Here is an 18,764-nt window from a genome sequence, read left to right as displayed (position 1 = left end):
GGATTTAGAAAAGACAGAAGAACCAGAGATTAAATTGCCAACATCTGTTGGATCATCAAAAAAGCAAGAGAGTTCCAGAAAAACATCTATTTCTGCTTTATTGACTACGCCAAAGCCTTTTCCTGTGTGGATCACAGCAAACTGTGGAGAATTCTTCAAGAGAAGAGATCACCTGACCTGCCTCCTGAGAAATCTGTATGCAGGTCAAGAGGCAACAGTTAGAACTGGACATGGAACAACAGACTGGTTCCAAATCAGGAAAGGAGTACATCAACATTGTATATTGTCACCCTGCTTGTTTAACTTATATGCAGAGTACATTATGAGAAATGCTGGGCTGGATGAAGCACAAGCTGGAATCAAAATTGCTGGGAGAAAAATCAGTAACCTCAGATATGCAGATGACACCACCCTTATGGCGGAAAGTGAAGAAGAACTAAAGAGCTTCTTGATGACAGTGAAAGAGGAGAGTGAAAAAGTTGGCTTAAAACTCAGCATTCAGAAAACTAAGATCATGGCATCCAGTCCCATCACTTCATGGCAAATAGATGGGGAAACAATGGAAACAGTGACAGACTTTATTTTGGGGGGCTCCAAAATCACTGCAGATGGTGACTGCTGCTATGAAATTAAAAGACGCTTGCTCCTTGGAAGAAAAGTTATGACCAACCTAGACAGTATATTAAAAAGCAGAGAGATTACTTTGTTGACAAAGGTCTGTCTAGTCAAAACTATGGTTTTTCCAGTAGTCATGTATGGATGTGAGAGTTGGACCGCAGAGAAAGCTGAGTGCTGAAGAGTTGATGCTTTTGAACTGTGGTGTTGGGGAATACTCTCGAGAGTCCCTTGGACTTCTAGGAGATCCAGCCAGTCCATCCTAAAGGAAATCAGTCCTGAATATTCATTGAAGGACTGAGGCTGAAGCCGAAGTTCCAATACTTTGGCCACCTGATGTGAAGAGCTGACTCATTGGAAAAGACCTTTATGCTGGGAAGGATTGAAGGCAGGAAGAGAAGGGGACGACAGAGGTTGAGATGGTTGGATGGCATCACCAACTCTATGGACATGAATTTGAGTAAACTCTAGGAGTTGGTGATGGACAGGAAAGCCTGGCATGCTGCAGTCCCTGGGGTTGCAAACAGTCAGACAGGACTGAGCAACTGAATTGAACTGAGATTAAGGAGACCTTTGGATTCCAGGGATTTAGACTTTTTCTCAAGAACCATGGAAGCCCCTGAAGGTTTAAGCAGAATAATGACAGGAGAAAAACATGTTTTAGGAATCCGATCTGATTTTTAATGAGCCAGATAGGATTGCATAATGGACTCCAGCAGAAATTCCTGGGTCTCCTGCATTGCAGGTGAATTCTTTACTAACTGAGCTAGGAGGGAAGCCCATTCAGAGACCATTCAAGGCTATTCTGCAGCCAACAGCCAAAAGGCGGAGTGTGGCAACATGTAGCTTCCAGAAGGTGAGCCCACTATCTTCAGCAGCATGTAGCATGGAAGCCCAGGTAGGTTGTGAACCCGTCCAGCAGGAACCCCTTGGCCAGCTCCAGGGAGGAGGCAGGTCCTGATGGGTCACATACAGGGCGGTAGTGGGGATGGGAGGCACAGTTATCTGAGGTTGGTGCTGCAGCCCAAACCCTGGGCTAGATCTGCCCCATAGTTCAGTTGCTCAGTCGTGTCTGACTCTGCGACTCCGTGGACTGCAACATGCCAGGCCTCCCTGTCCATCACCAACTCCCAGAGCTTACTCAAACTCATGTCCATAGAGTCAGTGATGCCATCCAACCATCTTATCCTCTGTTGTCCCCTTCTCCTCCTGTCTTCAATCTTTCCCAGCATTAGGGTCTTTTCCAGTGAGTCAGTTCTTCACATCAGGTGGCCAAAGTATTGGAACTTCAGCTTCAGCCTCAGTCCTTCAATGAATATTCAGGACTGATTTCCTTTAGGTTGGACTGATTGGATCTCCTTGCAGTCCAAGGGACTCTCAAGAGTCTTCTCCAACACCACAGTTCAAAAGCAGGAATTCTTTGGTGCTCAGCTTTGTTTATAGTCCAGCTCTCACATCCATACATAATTACTGGAAAAACCATAGCGTAGGCAGCCCAGAAGCCATTCCACAAATACTTACTGAGAAATGCTTAATTTGGTAGGTACTTGGGCATCGTATATACTACAGGGATAAATCTTTCAGTGATTGCACTGTAGCCTGTAACATTGAATGTAATACAGTTCTTTGCTTGTGAGAAAACACTGGATGATGGATGGGTTAGATCACAGTGGACACACTTTTTCTATAAAGGGCTAGCTAGGACATATTTTCGATTCTGCAGGCCATAAGGTCTCTGGCTCAGCTACTCACCTCTGCCATTGTTGCACAAAAGTAGCCATAGATAACACATAGATGGGTGTCACTGGGTTACAAGAAAGCTGTATTAGTGAAAATGGGCAGTGGGCTAGACTTGGCCCATGGCTTGCAGTTTGCCAGCCTCTGGACTGGTTAAGTAGGATTTGTCTCTTTGAAGAGAGGCAGTATTTCATTTTATTTTTCATTGACATCAGAGTTTTGATTTTGTACTTGTGGGATACCTCTAAAGAAGGAGACAGTGTGATCAGTGGCTCCAGTTATAACAAGGATGTAGGGTAGTATCCTGTATTGAATCACCAGGCAGATTGCAATGAGAGGATCAAAATTATAGGAAGGCAGGTACTGGTTCAGGGTTAGGAGAAACTTTCTTAAAGATTTATTTATGTGCCTTAAATCAGAAGTGTCAAGGTAGAAGTTGTTCCCCACCTGTCAGGGATGTTATGTTATAAAAAATGAAGTAGAGGCAGAGTTCCTTTTAAGTCTCTGCCTACTTATCAGTTGGACCTAGTATATCAAGCAATCTCTCCTCACTTTACCATGAGTTATTTGAAATCATTGTGATGTATAGAGGTGGATTTCAAATGTCTTTTCATTTAATTGTTGGAATTCTTTTTTTCCCAACCAGTTTTATGCAGAACTTAGATATACAGCACAGATGTGATATTTTATACTTGAGTTTTACAAATTTATGCTGATATTTAATGTTAAATATTAAATATGTTAAATAATGTTAAAAATGTTAAAAAATGTTAAATAATGTGATATTTAAATATTACATGTTTAATATATGTATTATATATTATCAGTGAGGACAATTAAGTTGTTTTGATAAACAACTGAATTTAGATTCAGATCAATTTTGTTTTGATCCATTTAGATGGATGAGAACTGAAGGTTCATCTTTTAGTTCATTCAGTTATGCAGTTTGTTTTTTTGTGCGATGTTAAGGAAAAGCAAGATTCTAATAGAATCATAGTTGTCAATATTATAGATTTTAAAATTTTGTTGTCGTTCAGAAGCTCAGTCATGTCCAACTGTTTGCAACCGCATGGACTGCAGCATGCCAGGCTTCTCTATCCTTATCTATCTCTCAGAGCTTGCTCAAACTCATGTCCATTGATTGAGTCAGTGTCATCCAGCCATCCCATCCTCTGTCATCCCTTTCTCCTGCCTTCAGTCTTTCCCAGCATCAGGGTCTTTTCTAATGAGTCAGCTCTTCATATCAGGTGGCCAAAGTACTGGAGCTCAATTCTAAATTATTCTTCAACCAGAAGGCAGAATATAGATTTTATTTTAGCCCCCCTCTCCCAACCCTCACTGCCCGGGCCAAAAGAAGATCACTCTGGCAGCCCTAGTTAATATGTGGGATATTTTCCGGTGTGTTAAAATTTAATGTACAGTACATTTGAGTATGTATTTTTTCATTTCAGCCTCTAAGATAACAAAAATTAAAAAAAAAAAAAATTCTCGAATATCTAGCTGCCTCTTTGGAATCCTCCCTGGGGAGCAGACTTGAAAACCACAGGTTTAGAATCAGATGTGGGTGGAAATCTGAGTTCAGCTACTTACTTGCCACATACTGGTAGTCCACAGTTTTCCATCTGATAGTTAGATCTAGAAATACCTGCCTTGCTCTAGTTGTGAGGAATGAATGAGAATGTAAAACACCCAGCACCCTAATAAATGTCTTTTTTTCCCCTTCCTGTGACTTAAAACGTAATCATAGCCCTTCTTCTAAATCACATTATATTTGACTGCATTCCATTTCAACAGGTATGGTTTCATTTGCTTTTACTAGAAATTATTCACCATCTTGAAGGAACACTTGACTGATTAGGATCTCTGCCTGCAGAAATGCTGATTATTCTCTCAAAAGGAGTGGGTTTGGGTGAGCTCCTCACCGTGTTTGTGATTCCAGCTTCTGGCCTGAGAGTGAAGAGAAGTGTGGATCAATCTACCCTCCCAGGTGGAGGGTAGGAATTTAAGAGGCTTAACCAATCAGAGAAATAAGGGCTCTGAGTCTGCGGACTTGCTTTATTAGATTTTTATGCCAACTGCCCCAGCTCTGTCTGTTCTCTTTATTTTTAAATCTATTTTTATTTTTTTAAGAAGTAAAACTTTATTCACAGATGAATCCTTAGTAGAAAATACTAAGGAATTCATAACAACTATCAGAACTAGTAAACACTTTTAACAGAGCTGCAAAATACAAGATCAATATTTAAAAAATCAATTGTATCTCTATATACTAAGGCAGACAATCCAAAAATTAAGAAAATAATTCCATTAACAACATCACCAAAAAAGAAAACGCTTGAGAATAAACTTGTCTGCTGAAAACTACAAAATATTGCTGAGAGAAGATAAAGAATGTCTAAATAAATTGAGTCAGTTCATATTTATGGAGTTGAGGACTTAACATTGGTAAGACAGCCTGCTGTCTAAACTGACTATAAATTCAACATGTCTGTTCTCTTTAGAAATTACAGTAAAAGAGATGCATCAGAAGGGCCCGTGTGCACACCTTTGGAGAAGCAAGGATGTGAACAGCAAGGAAAGGAGGGAGGGCTTGTGCCACTTAACAGCCAGACTATAGAGATAAGGAGAAAATCTACAAGACTTAGGAAAAGTAGTGTCTCTTGAAAAGAGAAGTAGACTGGTCCTTAGGGAACAAAAGTAGTGGGATCTCAGCAAGCCCAAGCTGGGCACAGGTAGCCTTGAGATTTCACAGAAGACCCTAAGTAGTTCCCTAACCATTTCAAATGGGGTCATTTGTTTCCAGCAAGTGAAAATGGTATGGCAGTTCATGTGAGTATCAGGTTTATGGGTGTCAGATGCTGAGTAGCTCAAAGAAATTGATCCTGAGGCTAGGACCCAGAGGGGAGCTGGACAGGATTCTGTAGGGCTGGGAGGTTGTGGTAGCAAAGTTGAGTTCCATTTAAAATTACTCTTTAACTACCAGTGGACCTGATTAAGCAGGAGGTGAAAGGACCTGATTTGTGTTTTGAAATCTTGCTCTGGCTGCTGCAAGGAGCCTGGAGTATACAGGGCAGGACGAGGACCTGTTGGTGAAACTCGTCCATGTCCCCGCAGTAGACGTGGGCGGCTTGGTCTGGGTGTCAGTGAGTTTGAGACAATGCTTTGTCTTTGCTAAGCCCTTGAAGCTTGCTTACGTAATCCAGTAAGGTTAGTGGTATTGGTAGTCTTTCTTTTCTTTCCTTTCTTGCCCGAGAATCAGCTATTGCAGTTCAGTGTGGCTCAGTAAGTTCTATAAGGTTATGCCCTGGATGATTTGAACCCAGGTTGGTCTAAACTCAGAGCTCTCACTTCCCTTTCTAGTCAGAAAAACCAGAGGGCAAGTCTAGATTGTCTAATTCATAAACCAATAAAAGGTTTTTTGATCCTTTAAACAGTTTGGCCACACACTCTCCTGTAACCAGTGTATCTTTATGGGCAGTACAGTTTTAATAAGTTATATGGAGCTATTGACCTAGTGAAAGGGCTTGACTATTTTTAAACATTTTGAGAATTTTATATATAGATTTGACAATATATGGCATCATGCTCAAGGTAGAAGCTTAAAATGTTCAAAGACAGAATTGAAATGATAATTTCTAAGATTTACTAACCAGAAGGGCAGTGCTAAAAAGTTGTATTTATTTGATTATATCCAGAAGGCAATGAGAGAGAAGGTAAAGGAGGAAGTGAGAGAGAGGGAAAAGTCCATGTTTTGGAGGAATTAAAAAATATAATTTCCCTAAAAATATATGTATATATAATTTCCCTAATGATTCTACATTATTACAGTGTAGTTACAGAATTGCATAATTCTACAGTGGTGCTCCTAAGTGTCTAGTGGGCAATACATTGAAAACTGGATACCTATCATTATAAAACAATATCATGAAATATTCATAATATTGAATATTAAAATGTGATAATTGAATAATAAACTTTTAGATAAGGTAGACTAAAATCTCTTTGATTTAAATGTAGATGGCAGTTGCCTGGCTGGACACTAATATGAGATCTAGCTAAATAAATAGGTTTCCTTTTTGCCTCTGCTGCCAGGTTTGTGTGAGTAAACTGCTGGGAGCCGAGCTCTCTGCTTTGGGAACATTTCTTTCTTTGGGGAATCTCAGGATTGGAGTCCTAGTTTTCAGTGTTTGCTGTGAGAAGTCACAGTTCTGGAATGAGAAGTCACAGTTCTGGAACGTGGAAGCAACAGGAAGACACCAGGGGTATGAAATAAGGCCTGAATCCAGAGTGTGCAGAGAAGCTGATGGGAGAATGCATCCCTGGGGCCCCTAGTGCGCTCGGCCCCTTAATACAGATGCTCAGAGGAATTTGTGTGCCTGGAACCCAGTAAACAGTCAATTAGAAAAAATAAACACCAATTTGAAACTTACTGTGTTTCCTTTTTTAACTCATTTAATCCTCATAGAACCCTGTACAATAGGTATTACGGTTATCCTCACTTACCAATGACAAATAAAGATGATTAGAGGTTAAGTACCTTGCTCTGCTGCTGCTGCTGTTGCTGCTGCTGCTACTACTGCTGCTAAGTCGCTTCAGTCGTGTCTGACTCTGTGCGACCCCACAGACGGCAGCCCACCAGACTCCCCTGTCCCTGGGATTCTCCAGGCAAGAACACTGGAGTGGGTTGCCATTTCCTTCTCCAAGGCATGAAAGTGAAAAGTGAAAGTGAAGTCGCTCAGTCGTGTCCGACTTTTCGTGACCCCATGAACTGCAGCCCACCAGGCTCCTCCATCCATGGGATTTTCCAGGCAAGAGTACTGGAGTGGGGTGCCATTGCCTTCTCCGAAGTACCTTGCCCAGGGCCCCACAAATAGTAAGTTGTATGCCTGGGATTTGATTTGAGAAAGTCTGACACCCAAAGCTGTGCTCTTCATGACTCCCTGGTCACTTCTTAATACACACATACTATTGAATTGAGTGTCAGGTGCTCTGACTTTTCAAGATAGAATACTGCATTTGCTTATACCAGGGATTCTCTAAGCTAAGTTGCTGAAAGTTTTTCTGAGATTCCTTATTTTATTGTTAGAATTACCACATCTGGTTTCATAGTCAGTAATACCCCCAATCCACTGTCCCCTGCACATTCTATTCTTTTTTTTTTCATAGTACCTATCATCATCTACCTTGGTTTATTTTTGCTTTTACCTGCCACCCCTGACTAGAGTGCAGTCTCCTGAGCCTTGTGTATTGCTTAGTTTTCAGCAAGGAGGTCCCTGCCTGGCACCAAGCAGATGCCCAGTACAGATACATATTTACTTAATGAGGGAGATTAATGTCCAGTACACTGATACTGTCATCTTGCCCATCTGAAGTCCCTGAGCCTTTCAAAAGGCTCCTACCCATACCACAGGGAGCAGTGAAACATCCTAGTAGCATCAGGGGCCTGGAAGTTGCAATGCTAAGGCTGAGCTTATGGAAAATTCTTCTGCTTAAAGTTAGTGAGCAAGACCTCTTACCACCTTAAAAAATACACTGATGGTCTCCCAGAATCCTCTGTACTCTTAGAGGTCTGTCTCTCTCCGTAGCAATCAGAATTTTGGCAGACTTCTGCCATGTATGAAGTGGCTGGCGCCTGTGTTCAGTTTCTGGTGCCCAGATCCCCTTTCCTAGGTCCTTAGAGTAGAATACTTGTGCTGGAATCTAGATGTCCATTGGCAGACGAATGGATAAGGAAGTTGTGTTACATATTCACAATGGAATATTACTCAGCTATAAAAAAAATGCATTTGAGTCCGTTCTAATGAGGTGGATGAAACTGGAGTCTATTATACAGACTTCATGAAGTCAGAAAGAGAAACACCAATATAGTATCAGTTCAGTCGCTCAGTCATGTCTGACTCTTTGCGACCCCACGGACCTTAGCACGCCAGACTTCCATGTCCATCACCAACTCCGAGAGCTTGCTCAAACTCATGTCCGTTGAGTCAGTCATGCCATCCAACCATTTCATCCTCTGTCATCCCCTTCTCCTCCTGCGTTCAATTTTTCCCAGCATCAGGGTCTTTTCCAGTGAGTCAGTTCTTCACATCAGGTGGCCAAAGTATTGGAGCTTCAGCTCCAGCATCAGTCCTTTCAACGAATATTCAGGACTGATTTCCTTTAGGATGGACTGGTTGTCCATCCTCTTAGAAGTCCAAGGGACTCTCCAGAGTTTTCCCCAACACCACAGTTCAAAAGCATCAACTCTTCAGCACTCAGCTTTCTCTGTGGTCCAACTCACATCCGTACATGACTACTGGAAAAATCATAGCTTTGACTAGATGGACCTTTGTTGGCAAAGCGATATCTCTGTTTTTTAATATACTGTCTAGGTTGGTCATAACTTTTCTTCCAAGGAGCAAGCGTCTTTTAATTTGATGGCTGCAGTCACCATCTGCAGTGATTTTGGAACACAAGAAAATAAAGTCTGTCATTGTTTCCATTGTTTCCCCATCTATTTGCCATGAAGTGATGGGACTAGATGCCATGATCTATCTTAGTTTTTTGAATGTTGAGTTTTAAGCCAACTTTTTCACTCTCCTCTTTCACTGTCATCAAGAGGCTCTTTAGTTCCTCTTCACTTTCTGCCATAAGGGTGGTGTCATCTGCATATCTGAAGTTATTGATTTTTCTCCCAGCAGTCTTGATTCTAGCTTGTGCTTCATCCAGCCTGGCATTTTGCATGATGTACTATACATAGAAGTTAAATAGCAGGGTGACAGTATATGGCCTTGACGTACTCCACTACTGATTTGGAGCTAGTCCATTATTCCATGTCCGGTTCTAACTGTTGCTTCTTGACCTGCATACAGATTTCTTAGGAGGCAGGTAGGGTGTTCTGGTATTCCCATCTCTTAAAGAATTTTCCACAACACAGCTTGTTGTGACCCACACAGTCAAAAGCTTTGGCGTAGTCAGTAAAGCAGAAGTAGATGTTTTTCTGGACCTCTTGCTTTTTCTGTGATCCAACAGATGTTGGCAGTTTGATCTCTGGTTCCTCTGCCTTTTCTAAATCTAGCTTGAACATCTGGAAGTTCTCCATTCTCGTACTGTATATTAACGCATATATATGGAATTTAGAAAGATGGTAACAATGATCCCATATGCAAGGCAGTAAAAGAGACACAGATGTAAATAATAGACTTTTGGACTGTGTGGGAGAAGGTGAGGGTGGGATGATTTGAGAGAGTAGCACTGAGACATGTATATTCCCATCTGTGAAATAGATGACCAGTGCAAGTTCAGGGCATGAAGCAGAGCACTCAGAGCAGGTGCTCTGGGACAACCCATGGGATGGGGTGGGAAGGGAAGTGCGAGGGGAGTTCAGGATGGATGGACACATGTGCACCCGTGGCTGATTCATGTTGATGTTTGGCAAAAAACACAATATTGTGAAGTAATTATCCTCCAATTAAAATGAATTAATTCATTAAAATATATCCTTATCCCCAAAGAAAGAATACTTGTGCTGGGAAAAGCCTTTTCTGCCTAGATAGGCTAGAAGATCCCAGGAACTCGACAGAAATATTTGTAGTAGGTTAGAGACATTGCATACATCATGAATTTTTACTGGCAGTCAGAATATTTGTTGAACCACAAAATACTTGTGCATCAGCTTTACAATTTGCTTGACTTCATTTGCATTCATTTGTTCTTAATGATTAAAAAGTATGATTAAAAGTCCCAAAGATTTGGGTTCAAATCCAGGTTCTGTCACATTACTAGCTGGTATCTGTTTCCCCATCTCTAAACTGGGGATAATACCACTTAAATCAGAACACATCACACTTCCATTTAACTGTTTTAAGGGACTATCTCTCTTGTTAAGATGACATTGTCTCCACCACTATATAAATTAGGATTGAATTGTTTGGAAAATAGTGGCTTTTTAAAAAAATTATGAAAGTATGATAACACATTTTTTGGAAACTTGGAAAATACAGAACGAAGTTACATATAGTTCTACTATATATTATAATTTCTTTTAAGTAGATAAATTAAGATTTTTAGTTGGAGTTTCAGTATCAAAGTCTCAAAAATTAATAGAATAGACAGAAAAGTAGAAGGATATAGTAGACCTGAAAAGCACTGTGAACCAATTCAACATAAATACAATTTTCATACAACAGCAGCATACAGATTCAATTCAGGTTCCCATAGACTATAAACCAGGAGACGCTGGAACATATGCAGGGATGTAAAACGGGGTGTAAAAATTTCCTGGTCCAAAGGTATTGAAATGATACACAATCTGTTCTGCTTATCACCGTGGAATTGTTAGCAGTATCAAAAGATATTTGGAAAAACCCACATATAGAAAACAGTGGCTTTGACAAGATAAATGTTTATTATTATATTTTTCTCAGGCAGGTAAGCCCAGAAGTCATTAGGTCCCCGAGATGCTTCTGTCCACTGTGTGTGGACTCTTAAGCTTATGGTTCAAAACTGCTGCCATAGCTCCTGTCATCACTACTGTATTCCAGGCAGCAGGATGGAGAAAGGGCAGAAGAGTGTAGCTCCCTCATAAAAGACTTTTGGGACTTTCCGATTATATTTAATTGACCAGGACTTTGTTACATTGCTATACCTGTCTGCAGAGGAACCTGGAGAGTATACCATTGTTTTCCCTCGGATACACACTTCTTTGCAACTACATTCAGCCATTCCTCACATACCTGTCTCTCTTGGGTCCACTTCTGTTGACTTTACTTCCAGGGGTATTCTTTTCCTTTGCTTTGTATACCTTTTTTGTACAGTTTCCTTTATTGATACTTTTGGCTTGCTCATTCATTTAGGTTCCTTTGATTCTTCATGGTCATGAAGTTACTTAATACCTTTGTTTTTTGTGTTCTCTCAGCTTCAATTCCTACTGCTAACTGCTTTATTTTCGCAGTACTTTTCCACTCATATTTTGGAGAGTAAGAAGGATTGGTTTAGCTTAACCTAGCTCTTCCTGCTGGGCCCTAACATGACTGTTGGCAAGGCTGAGAATGGACAGCCTGCTAATTTAATCAGCTGTGGTTATCTTGCTTATGGGCCTTTTTATCTGCAAGCGTGTGGAGGCAGAGTAGGCTTTATAACTTGACCATCATGCTTGCTCCCTGACAAATGAAACTTTTTCGGGGGGCGGCGGGCAGGGAGTTAGAGATAAATCTTAAAATAATAAAATTTAAAATTAAGCATCTTAACATGAATGAATTTTATATAGTGGGGACAGTCAACAGTATCAATAACTGACTGAGAAGTGATTATTTTAAAGGTACAGGAGAATCTTTATGACATATACCAGTCTCCCTCAAATGCTTGTGTATCCTATGGTAGTTTTGCTTTTACTCCTGTTATCAGTTTCATCTGGAATGATCTTTTCCTCTTTTGTTAACTCCCTTTCTCCTAACTCCTAATCTTAAAGACTACTGGGGGCAGTGGTCCTTCTCCACGAAGTCTTTCTGACACTCCTGTAAGGGTGCCCCTACTGTATTTCTTTGAAACTCTTTGTGCATTGCATACGGCTTAATTTGCTGGGCGTGTTTATCATATCACAGGTCTGCTAAATGACTGCTCTTTCCTGAGCTGGAAGACCAGGCTTTGGTCTTATTTGTCGTTGTATATTTAACATCTGCCCACCTAGTAATGCCTGACACATTAGTGATGTTCAACAGATTTTTTTTTCCTTGGATTAAATGTCTTTTTTCTTTATCCCCAGTTCATGATAAAAAGTAAAAGGAATAAATCTACTGAGGTAAACTGAACTAATTATTATAATGTGGTAAATTAGAAGGGTATTTTTTCTTAACTCCTAATACTCTTTAATCAGAATTTTTAGAAAGAGAAATATTCTTTATTCGAAATTGAGCCAAAGTTCTGCTCTTCCTTGGATATTACACATGACTTTTAGTGCTGCTTTGCTGAAGATTGGCTAAAATTTTGCTGACATGAAATCTATAGATTCTGATATGACTGTTTATGCTTATGTTTTATTATTTTTGCTAGATGACCATTCAAATCCCTGAGATTATTTCTACTAGATTGTTTTTTTCAAATCTTTGCAACTGAACTTCACAAAGATATCATGTGCTGAAGATTGTTACTTTTTAACAGGTGAGGACAGTGATTCCTCTTTGTATTATTGGTTAAACCCTTATGTAGTTCATCTCCGGACAGTTGTAGATTGCTTGGGAAGTAGAGATGATGTTGGGATGATGGTGGTACTGTTACAGTTGAAAACATTTTGGAAAATGCTGAGAGACCAGTTTTGCTAGTTTGGCTTTAGATATAAATGTTTCTTTCCAGGTTGATTTTCACGATCATTTTTCCTAATCTGAGGAAACCATACCAGAGGCTGAAGAGCAAACTCCTCCACATTTTGTAAACAAAAATTCATTTTATTTTGTAAATACAAGTTTGAGTTTTTGAAAAAAGTTAATTTATTTCCAGTGGGGAAAGTAGCCTTTTGCGTGTGCCAAGGGAGCTGTTAAATAATTCACTGTTAATGTCTTCAGTGACTGCTCTAACAGAAGGAGATGTTGGTTCTGAAGTCGGTGGCATTCCCGAGTGTTTGTTTCTGTGTCTGGAGGAGTGACTACAGCATAATGACAGATGTAACCTTTACTTGGAAGATCCCACCCCCTCAGTGCTTGGGAGAACCCACGCACCTAGGAACGCACTGAACATGCTTCTCTCCGGTTTCCCAAGTCACGCACCTTTGCCTTCAGCCCACTTGTTTTGGGATGCTGTCAAGAGAAAATGCTAAAAAAATGAAAAAATTAGAAAGAAAATGCTAGATCTTAGCTTTACTTGGAAGTAGGTGATGCAGGCGTGGGCCTCATTTAAAGGTGGCTTACTGTTCTCCTTCCCCCAGTTCTAACACACACTTCTGATGCTCAGAGCATTGACTTGGCTATATTAACCTTTTATTTTCATCATGTGCAGATTTACAGAGGAGAAAATAAAGCAACATGACTGTTGCCTTGGTCTGTATCAGACTGAGGGCTTGCATGGTACATCAAAATATTTTAAAGGCAGCTCTATTAGAAAAAGAAAATTGGTGTGTTTTTTCATCCCCTGATGGAACAGAAATTTGTTATACTTTGAAATAAGTTTTTCTCCAGACTGTATAGTATTTTCTGCCATCTTGTTGAAGGTGTTTTTTTCTCCTTTATTTTCATGCTTTCCTTTTGAAATTTCTTAGGGGAAACAACAGTAAACTGTAAGTAATCATATTAATTTCAAATTGAATATTCAGTTTCTCTTTCTCTGGATTAGACTTTTTTTTGTTTTTGTAGCCCTGTCTTACCAGAGTTTAAGCAGTCTGTGGCTTGCTCTTGACAGCACTTCTTTTTCATACTTTCATCAGATGAGGCAGCAAAGAAGATGAGATTATTCTGAAGATTACTGCTTTTGAAATAGTACTCTTTAGTTCTTCCTCAGGCAAGTCTAGATGGAGATTTGAGAATGCTGATATAGAGGTTACTGGGTCAGAGTATATCTCAGGTAAAGATCCATTGTTTCCTTGTGATTGATTACTCACCTTTCATTCCAAGCTGTGGGTTAATAGTTAAAATAAGATGGGTTCTTGCTAACAGAGCATGTATATAGGGAAAGAATATGAACTAATCATTTAAAATTTATGACCAGTTCCTATAGCATGACCCAAAAAAGTTTGGTTGTGCTTTTAAATATCTCTTTTATTTGACTCCCTCTAATTAAAGAAGTCTATTCTCAAAAACAGTACTATTAGAATGAATTTGAAGTTTGAGCAGTAGATGGGCTGCTTGATCTGAGGTCAGATATTCAGGGATAATGCCGTATTTGTAAGGATTAGAGAGTAGAGAGAGAGAAGGAGGCAGTAAGGCTAGTCAGAAAAAAAAAAAAATCACACAAAATAGGTTGAGGGTTTTCAAGGGTAACAATTTTGGCAATCCCAGAAACAGTACTTATACATTTTGGGAGTGTGAAAAGGAAGAAGGATTGGAAAGTAGGTTTTTAGTAGCTGAAGAACAAACATGTCTTCCCCTGTGAAAGATGAAGCTCTTAAAAAGAGCTCTAAGGACAAGTGCTGGGGCTCTTTGTTTAAGGGACTGGGGACAGCTGTTTGTTAAAACTGAACGTTGCCCTGTACCAATAAAGTTTAGTCAGTTGAGAGAGATGCTCAGTGGTCTTTAAACAAGTTAGAGGTTTCTTTCTGCTTCAGGTACGTAGTCTAGAGGAGGCTGGCATGGCAGCTCCAGTGTCCTTTGAATCTCCAGGCTCACTTACCCCAGGGCTCCACTGCCCGTATTATTCATTTTCAGGGTACCTCCCAATCCAAGTTTGCTACTGGGACTACATGAAGTCTCAGCTGCAGACTGGAAAGAGAAACAGGAAATGTAGAAGAGAAAACGAGTCCTTAGAGTCAGTTCAATTCGTGCATCCTTCACTTTATACATACGTGCGTGCGTGCTCAGTCATGTCTGACTCTCCGGCCCTAGAAACCCTACCTAGGGACTGTAGCCCACCAGGCTCCTCTGTCCATGCATTCTCCAGGCAAGAATACTGGAGTGGGTTGCCTTTTCCTACTACAGGCAATCTTGCTGATCCAGGGATCTTACAGAGAAATTGGTCACAAGACAGTGCCAAGTTCGAAGAACGGTGGGGAAATAGACTCTTTTGTTCCAGGTGATGTAAAATAAGATAATTATCTTTTACTTGGGGAAAATAACCTTTCCAGTTTACTGGGAGAGTTGTTAAATAATTCATTTTGTAGAAAAGTAAAAATTGGGGTAGTTGCCAAAGGTTAAAGGGAGAATAAACGTGTGAGGTAAGGAGCATTCACTCGTTCAGCTCCAACGAGGCCAGTGGCATTACCCTGGGGTGTTTCTCATAGTGTATTTTATTCAAAATGAAGAAACCCAATAGGGCCATGATGGTAGTGATATCCTAATTATAGAAATGATCCCTGATACTAAGTCATTAGTCATTCATTTGAACAATAGCACCCATGAATGTTTGGAACTTTTTGAAAGTTTAAAGTTTAAGAACTTCACACAATCAGTTATCTCATGAGTTTGGTTTTTACATTGCTGTAATTTTAATTTTGAATGTCCATGCAAGATAGTCTTGGCTTTTAGTATTTTCCTTACCAGTTCCTTTAGTCATACAGAATTAGTTTCTTATGGGCATCTGAAGAGGCTGGATCATTTTGCAGAATCTATTTGATTGACTTTTTTGCCTTCAGAAGGAACACCTCTTTGGAAGACTTTTGGGCTACGGTGAGAATCGGGGATCTTGTGTCCCTGCTTCCTTGGTGCAGCAGATACAACCATGATTGCCAGATTTAGGCCATTATAAGCTTCACAGAGAAGCTTTTGCTTGCCAACGATAAACCATAATAACAATGTTGGACTGTATAAAGTTAGTTGTTTTGACTACATACCAATTTAATGTGCAAAAAATATTTCTCCAGTTAAAGGAAAGATAATAAATCAACACTCATGTTTGCTATTCATAGAGTTGTGAGTGTACATGATGAGTTTTAGGAGTCTGAACTTGATTAGGGAATGAGAGGTTGTGAACTCTCCACTGAGTTCTGTCACTGATACTCTGAAGCAAAAGACCTCAGTCGTCTTGCTAAATTCATAAATCCAGCCCATTCAAAACTTTTAGAATATAACCACAAGCTTTTCCTTTTTTTCCACAAAGATTACTTTTCTATAAACATTGTAGATGTCTGTGATCCTAGTAAGAATTGAACTAAAAAAAAAATGCTTATAAAACTACTTCTAGCAGTCAGAGAATTAATCATTGAAAATTAGATATTAGAGCAGGATTTAAAGAAATGAAATCAAACCGGTACAATAAATTACATTCCTTAAATTATACTACTGAATTGGAGATTGAAGTATCTGCTTTACAGTCCCATGATAAAGCACTATGTTGCACACATTTGATTATCTCTGCTTTATTTGAGCTGGCCTAGAAAAAGCAGGAGGAGGAAATTGAGCCACTTGCCCACAAAGCACTTGTCAAAAGACGAAAGATTCTCTTGAGCGAAGATGATGAGGGGAGAAAGAAGCAAGACAAGAGAAGTCAGTTCTATGGGACAAACATTTAGTTGTAATCTCTTATTTTAATCTTGTAGAGAATGTCTGAATGTATCCAGATCTCATTTGCTGTCTGTAGAATTGGCATTTACACGGTAAGCAATGTGTATTTTTGTGGTACCAAATGTCATGAAAATATAAATCAAGAACCGAATACTACAGAGTGCGTGGAACTATGGGAATTGTACTCTGCTGCTGGTGAGAGTGTGGATTTATACAACTACTGTGGAAAATAATAAAGTTGAGTGCCAGAATGTTCTGTGACCCAAGCAAATCTACTCCTCGGTATGTACTGTAGAGAAAGTGTTGTGTAATTATAGGAAGACCTATGCAGAGAAAGTTCCTAGCAGAAGTTACCATAAAAGGAAAATATTAGAAATAATGCAAATGCCTGTCAGTAATAGATTGGATTAATAAATTGTGGTGTTTTCATTAATTTCCTAGGATACCATATAGTAGCAAACATTATAAACTAAAAATAATGTATATGAACTACAGTATATAATACACAGTGGTTACATTTTACAAATATAACGTTGATTTTAAAAAGTCACAGTAAAATATAGGCAGTGTGATTTGATTCTACAAAGTCTGAAAACAGCAAAACTAAGCAATACATTGTTTCTAGGATGCATACGTAAGGGTCAGACTCCACGAGCTGGCCAGGGTCAGGGAGGCCTGGAGTCCTGCTGTCCATGGAATTGAGAAGAGTTGGACATGACTGACAACAGCAACAACGTATAGATAAACTGTAAAGAAAAGCAGAGTTTCAGATGTCATTGTCTCTAGGGCAGCAGTTCTCACTAGGGGGTGATTTTGCCCTCCAGAATCTATGTGGCAATGTCTGGAGATATTTTTGGTTGGTATTACTGAGGGCGGTGGTGGCATAATTCTGGCATCTCCTGGAAGAGGCCAGGGGTGTTTCTCAACATCTACCCATACACTGGGTAAGCACTTTAAGTACTTATCTGACCCAAAATGTTAGCAGTGCTGAGGCTGAGAAATTCTGCTCTAGGGGAGTGGAGGCAAGAAAAAAGACCTTAATAAGAGTTTTACTAATATTCTGCTTCTTAACTTGAATGGTGGGCCCATGGAGTTGGCTGTAGAGTTATTCTTTAAACAATATTATTTGCTTTATGTATTTTTTGTATGTATATTTGACAACACAAAAATACAGAAAATGTTAGTATGTTTGGATTTTTTTTTCATCCATCTGTCACTTGATTCAAGTATTGTGAGCCCATTTCATAATTCAGAAATATGGGGTTGTGTCTGTGTATTGATAGATGACCATTAAAGGATTTTTCTAGTGTAAAGATTCAACAACAAAGTACCTTGACTTTTTCCCTTTGAAGGGCTAGGGAAGGGGTTTTGAGAATAAACAGGAAATGGAGGGATGTTTATTTCTTTTTAAATATTTATTTGGCTGCATCAGGTCTCTTGGGGCTTCCCAGGTGGCACAGTGATAAAGAATCTGCCTGCCAAATATAGAAGACACAGGAGATAGGGGTTGATCCCTGGGTTGGGAAGATGCCCTGGAGAAGAGAGTGGCTACCCGCTCCAGTATTCTTTCCTGGAGAATTCTATGGACAGAGAAACCTGGTGGGCTACAGTCCATGGGGTCACAAAGAGTTGGATGCGACTGAACACGCATGCACAGGGTTCTGAGAAAGTCTTGTTTGGGCTGACTGGACCTTTGTGAACAAAGCTGCCTGTTGAGAGGAGCCCCGCAATGGGCAGGAAAGGCCTGACTCTGGACCTCCCAGGCGCATACCAGTATGCCCAGGCACTGGCTGGTATCAGCCCAGCAAAAGTGCAGCCTCAGCACGCATGATGGGTGGACCTACAGGTGTGGCAGCTGGAGGCTCTTGGCCAGCTGTGCTTCTCCAGTTGAATAATCTGGAGGAGGCTGCCTTCCTGACTCAGCACAGAGAAAGGGAGAGCGCAAACTCTCTGATGCCTCTTCTAAGAGCTACTGCCATCCCCTCACGACTGCATGTAAACCTAATTACCTCCCCAAGGCCCCGTCTCCAAACACCATCACGCTGGTGTTAGGGCTTCAGCATACGAATTCTGGGTGAGAACACAAATCACTCCACAGTACTCTCCTTTAGGGACAGTTTTCATCTGCCCTAGCATTAGTCTACAGCAAGAGTTTCATTAAATAAGCAGAGATGGACACCTGCATGGGCCCAGGCCAGAGGCTAGGTAATCAAGGAAGGACTAAGCACAGTTCCTAAATCAGCAGTCCCAGTGTTGTCAGGTTCCCCCTCTGGTGCCCATGCTCCCTGTAAG

The 18,764-nt window shown here is 40.2% G+C and overlaps 1 protein-coding gene across 2 annotated transcripts in view; it reads left to right on the top strand.

The window, feature by feature from the left end:
- Positions 1-18,764, top strand: part of ARL15 (ARF like GTPase 15) — a 470,719-nt gene that overhangs the window by 21,329 nt on the left and 430,626 nt on the right. Inside the window, exon 2 of one of the 2 annotated variants that reach the window (XM_086361688.1) lies at positions 16,508-16,564. The exons of the other annotated variant lie outside the window; for it this stretch is intronic. Within the exon in view, the coding sequence (XP_086217814.1) occupies positions 16,508-16,564 (57 nt within the window). The remainder of the gene's footprint in view (positions 1-16,507; positions 16,565-18,764) is intronic. 2 annotated transcript variants of the gene reach the window in all.

Source organism: Bos grunniens, chromosome 20 (genome assembly GCF_055505025.1).
Source record: "Bos grunniens cultivar Pamir isolate PY7600 chromosome 20, Bosgru_T2T1.0, whole genome shotgun sequence".
NCBI classification, from domain to species: Eukaryota; Metazoa; Chordata; class Mammalia; order Artiodactyla; family Bovidae; genus Bos; species Bos grunniens.
The sequence above is the reverse complement of the archived record's forward strand: the minus strand, read 5'-3'. Positions and strand labels throughout refer to the sequence as shown.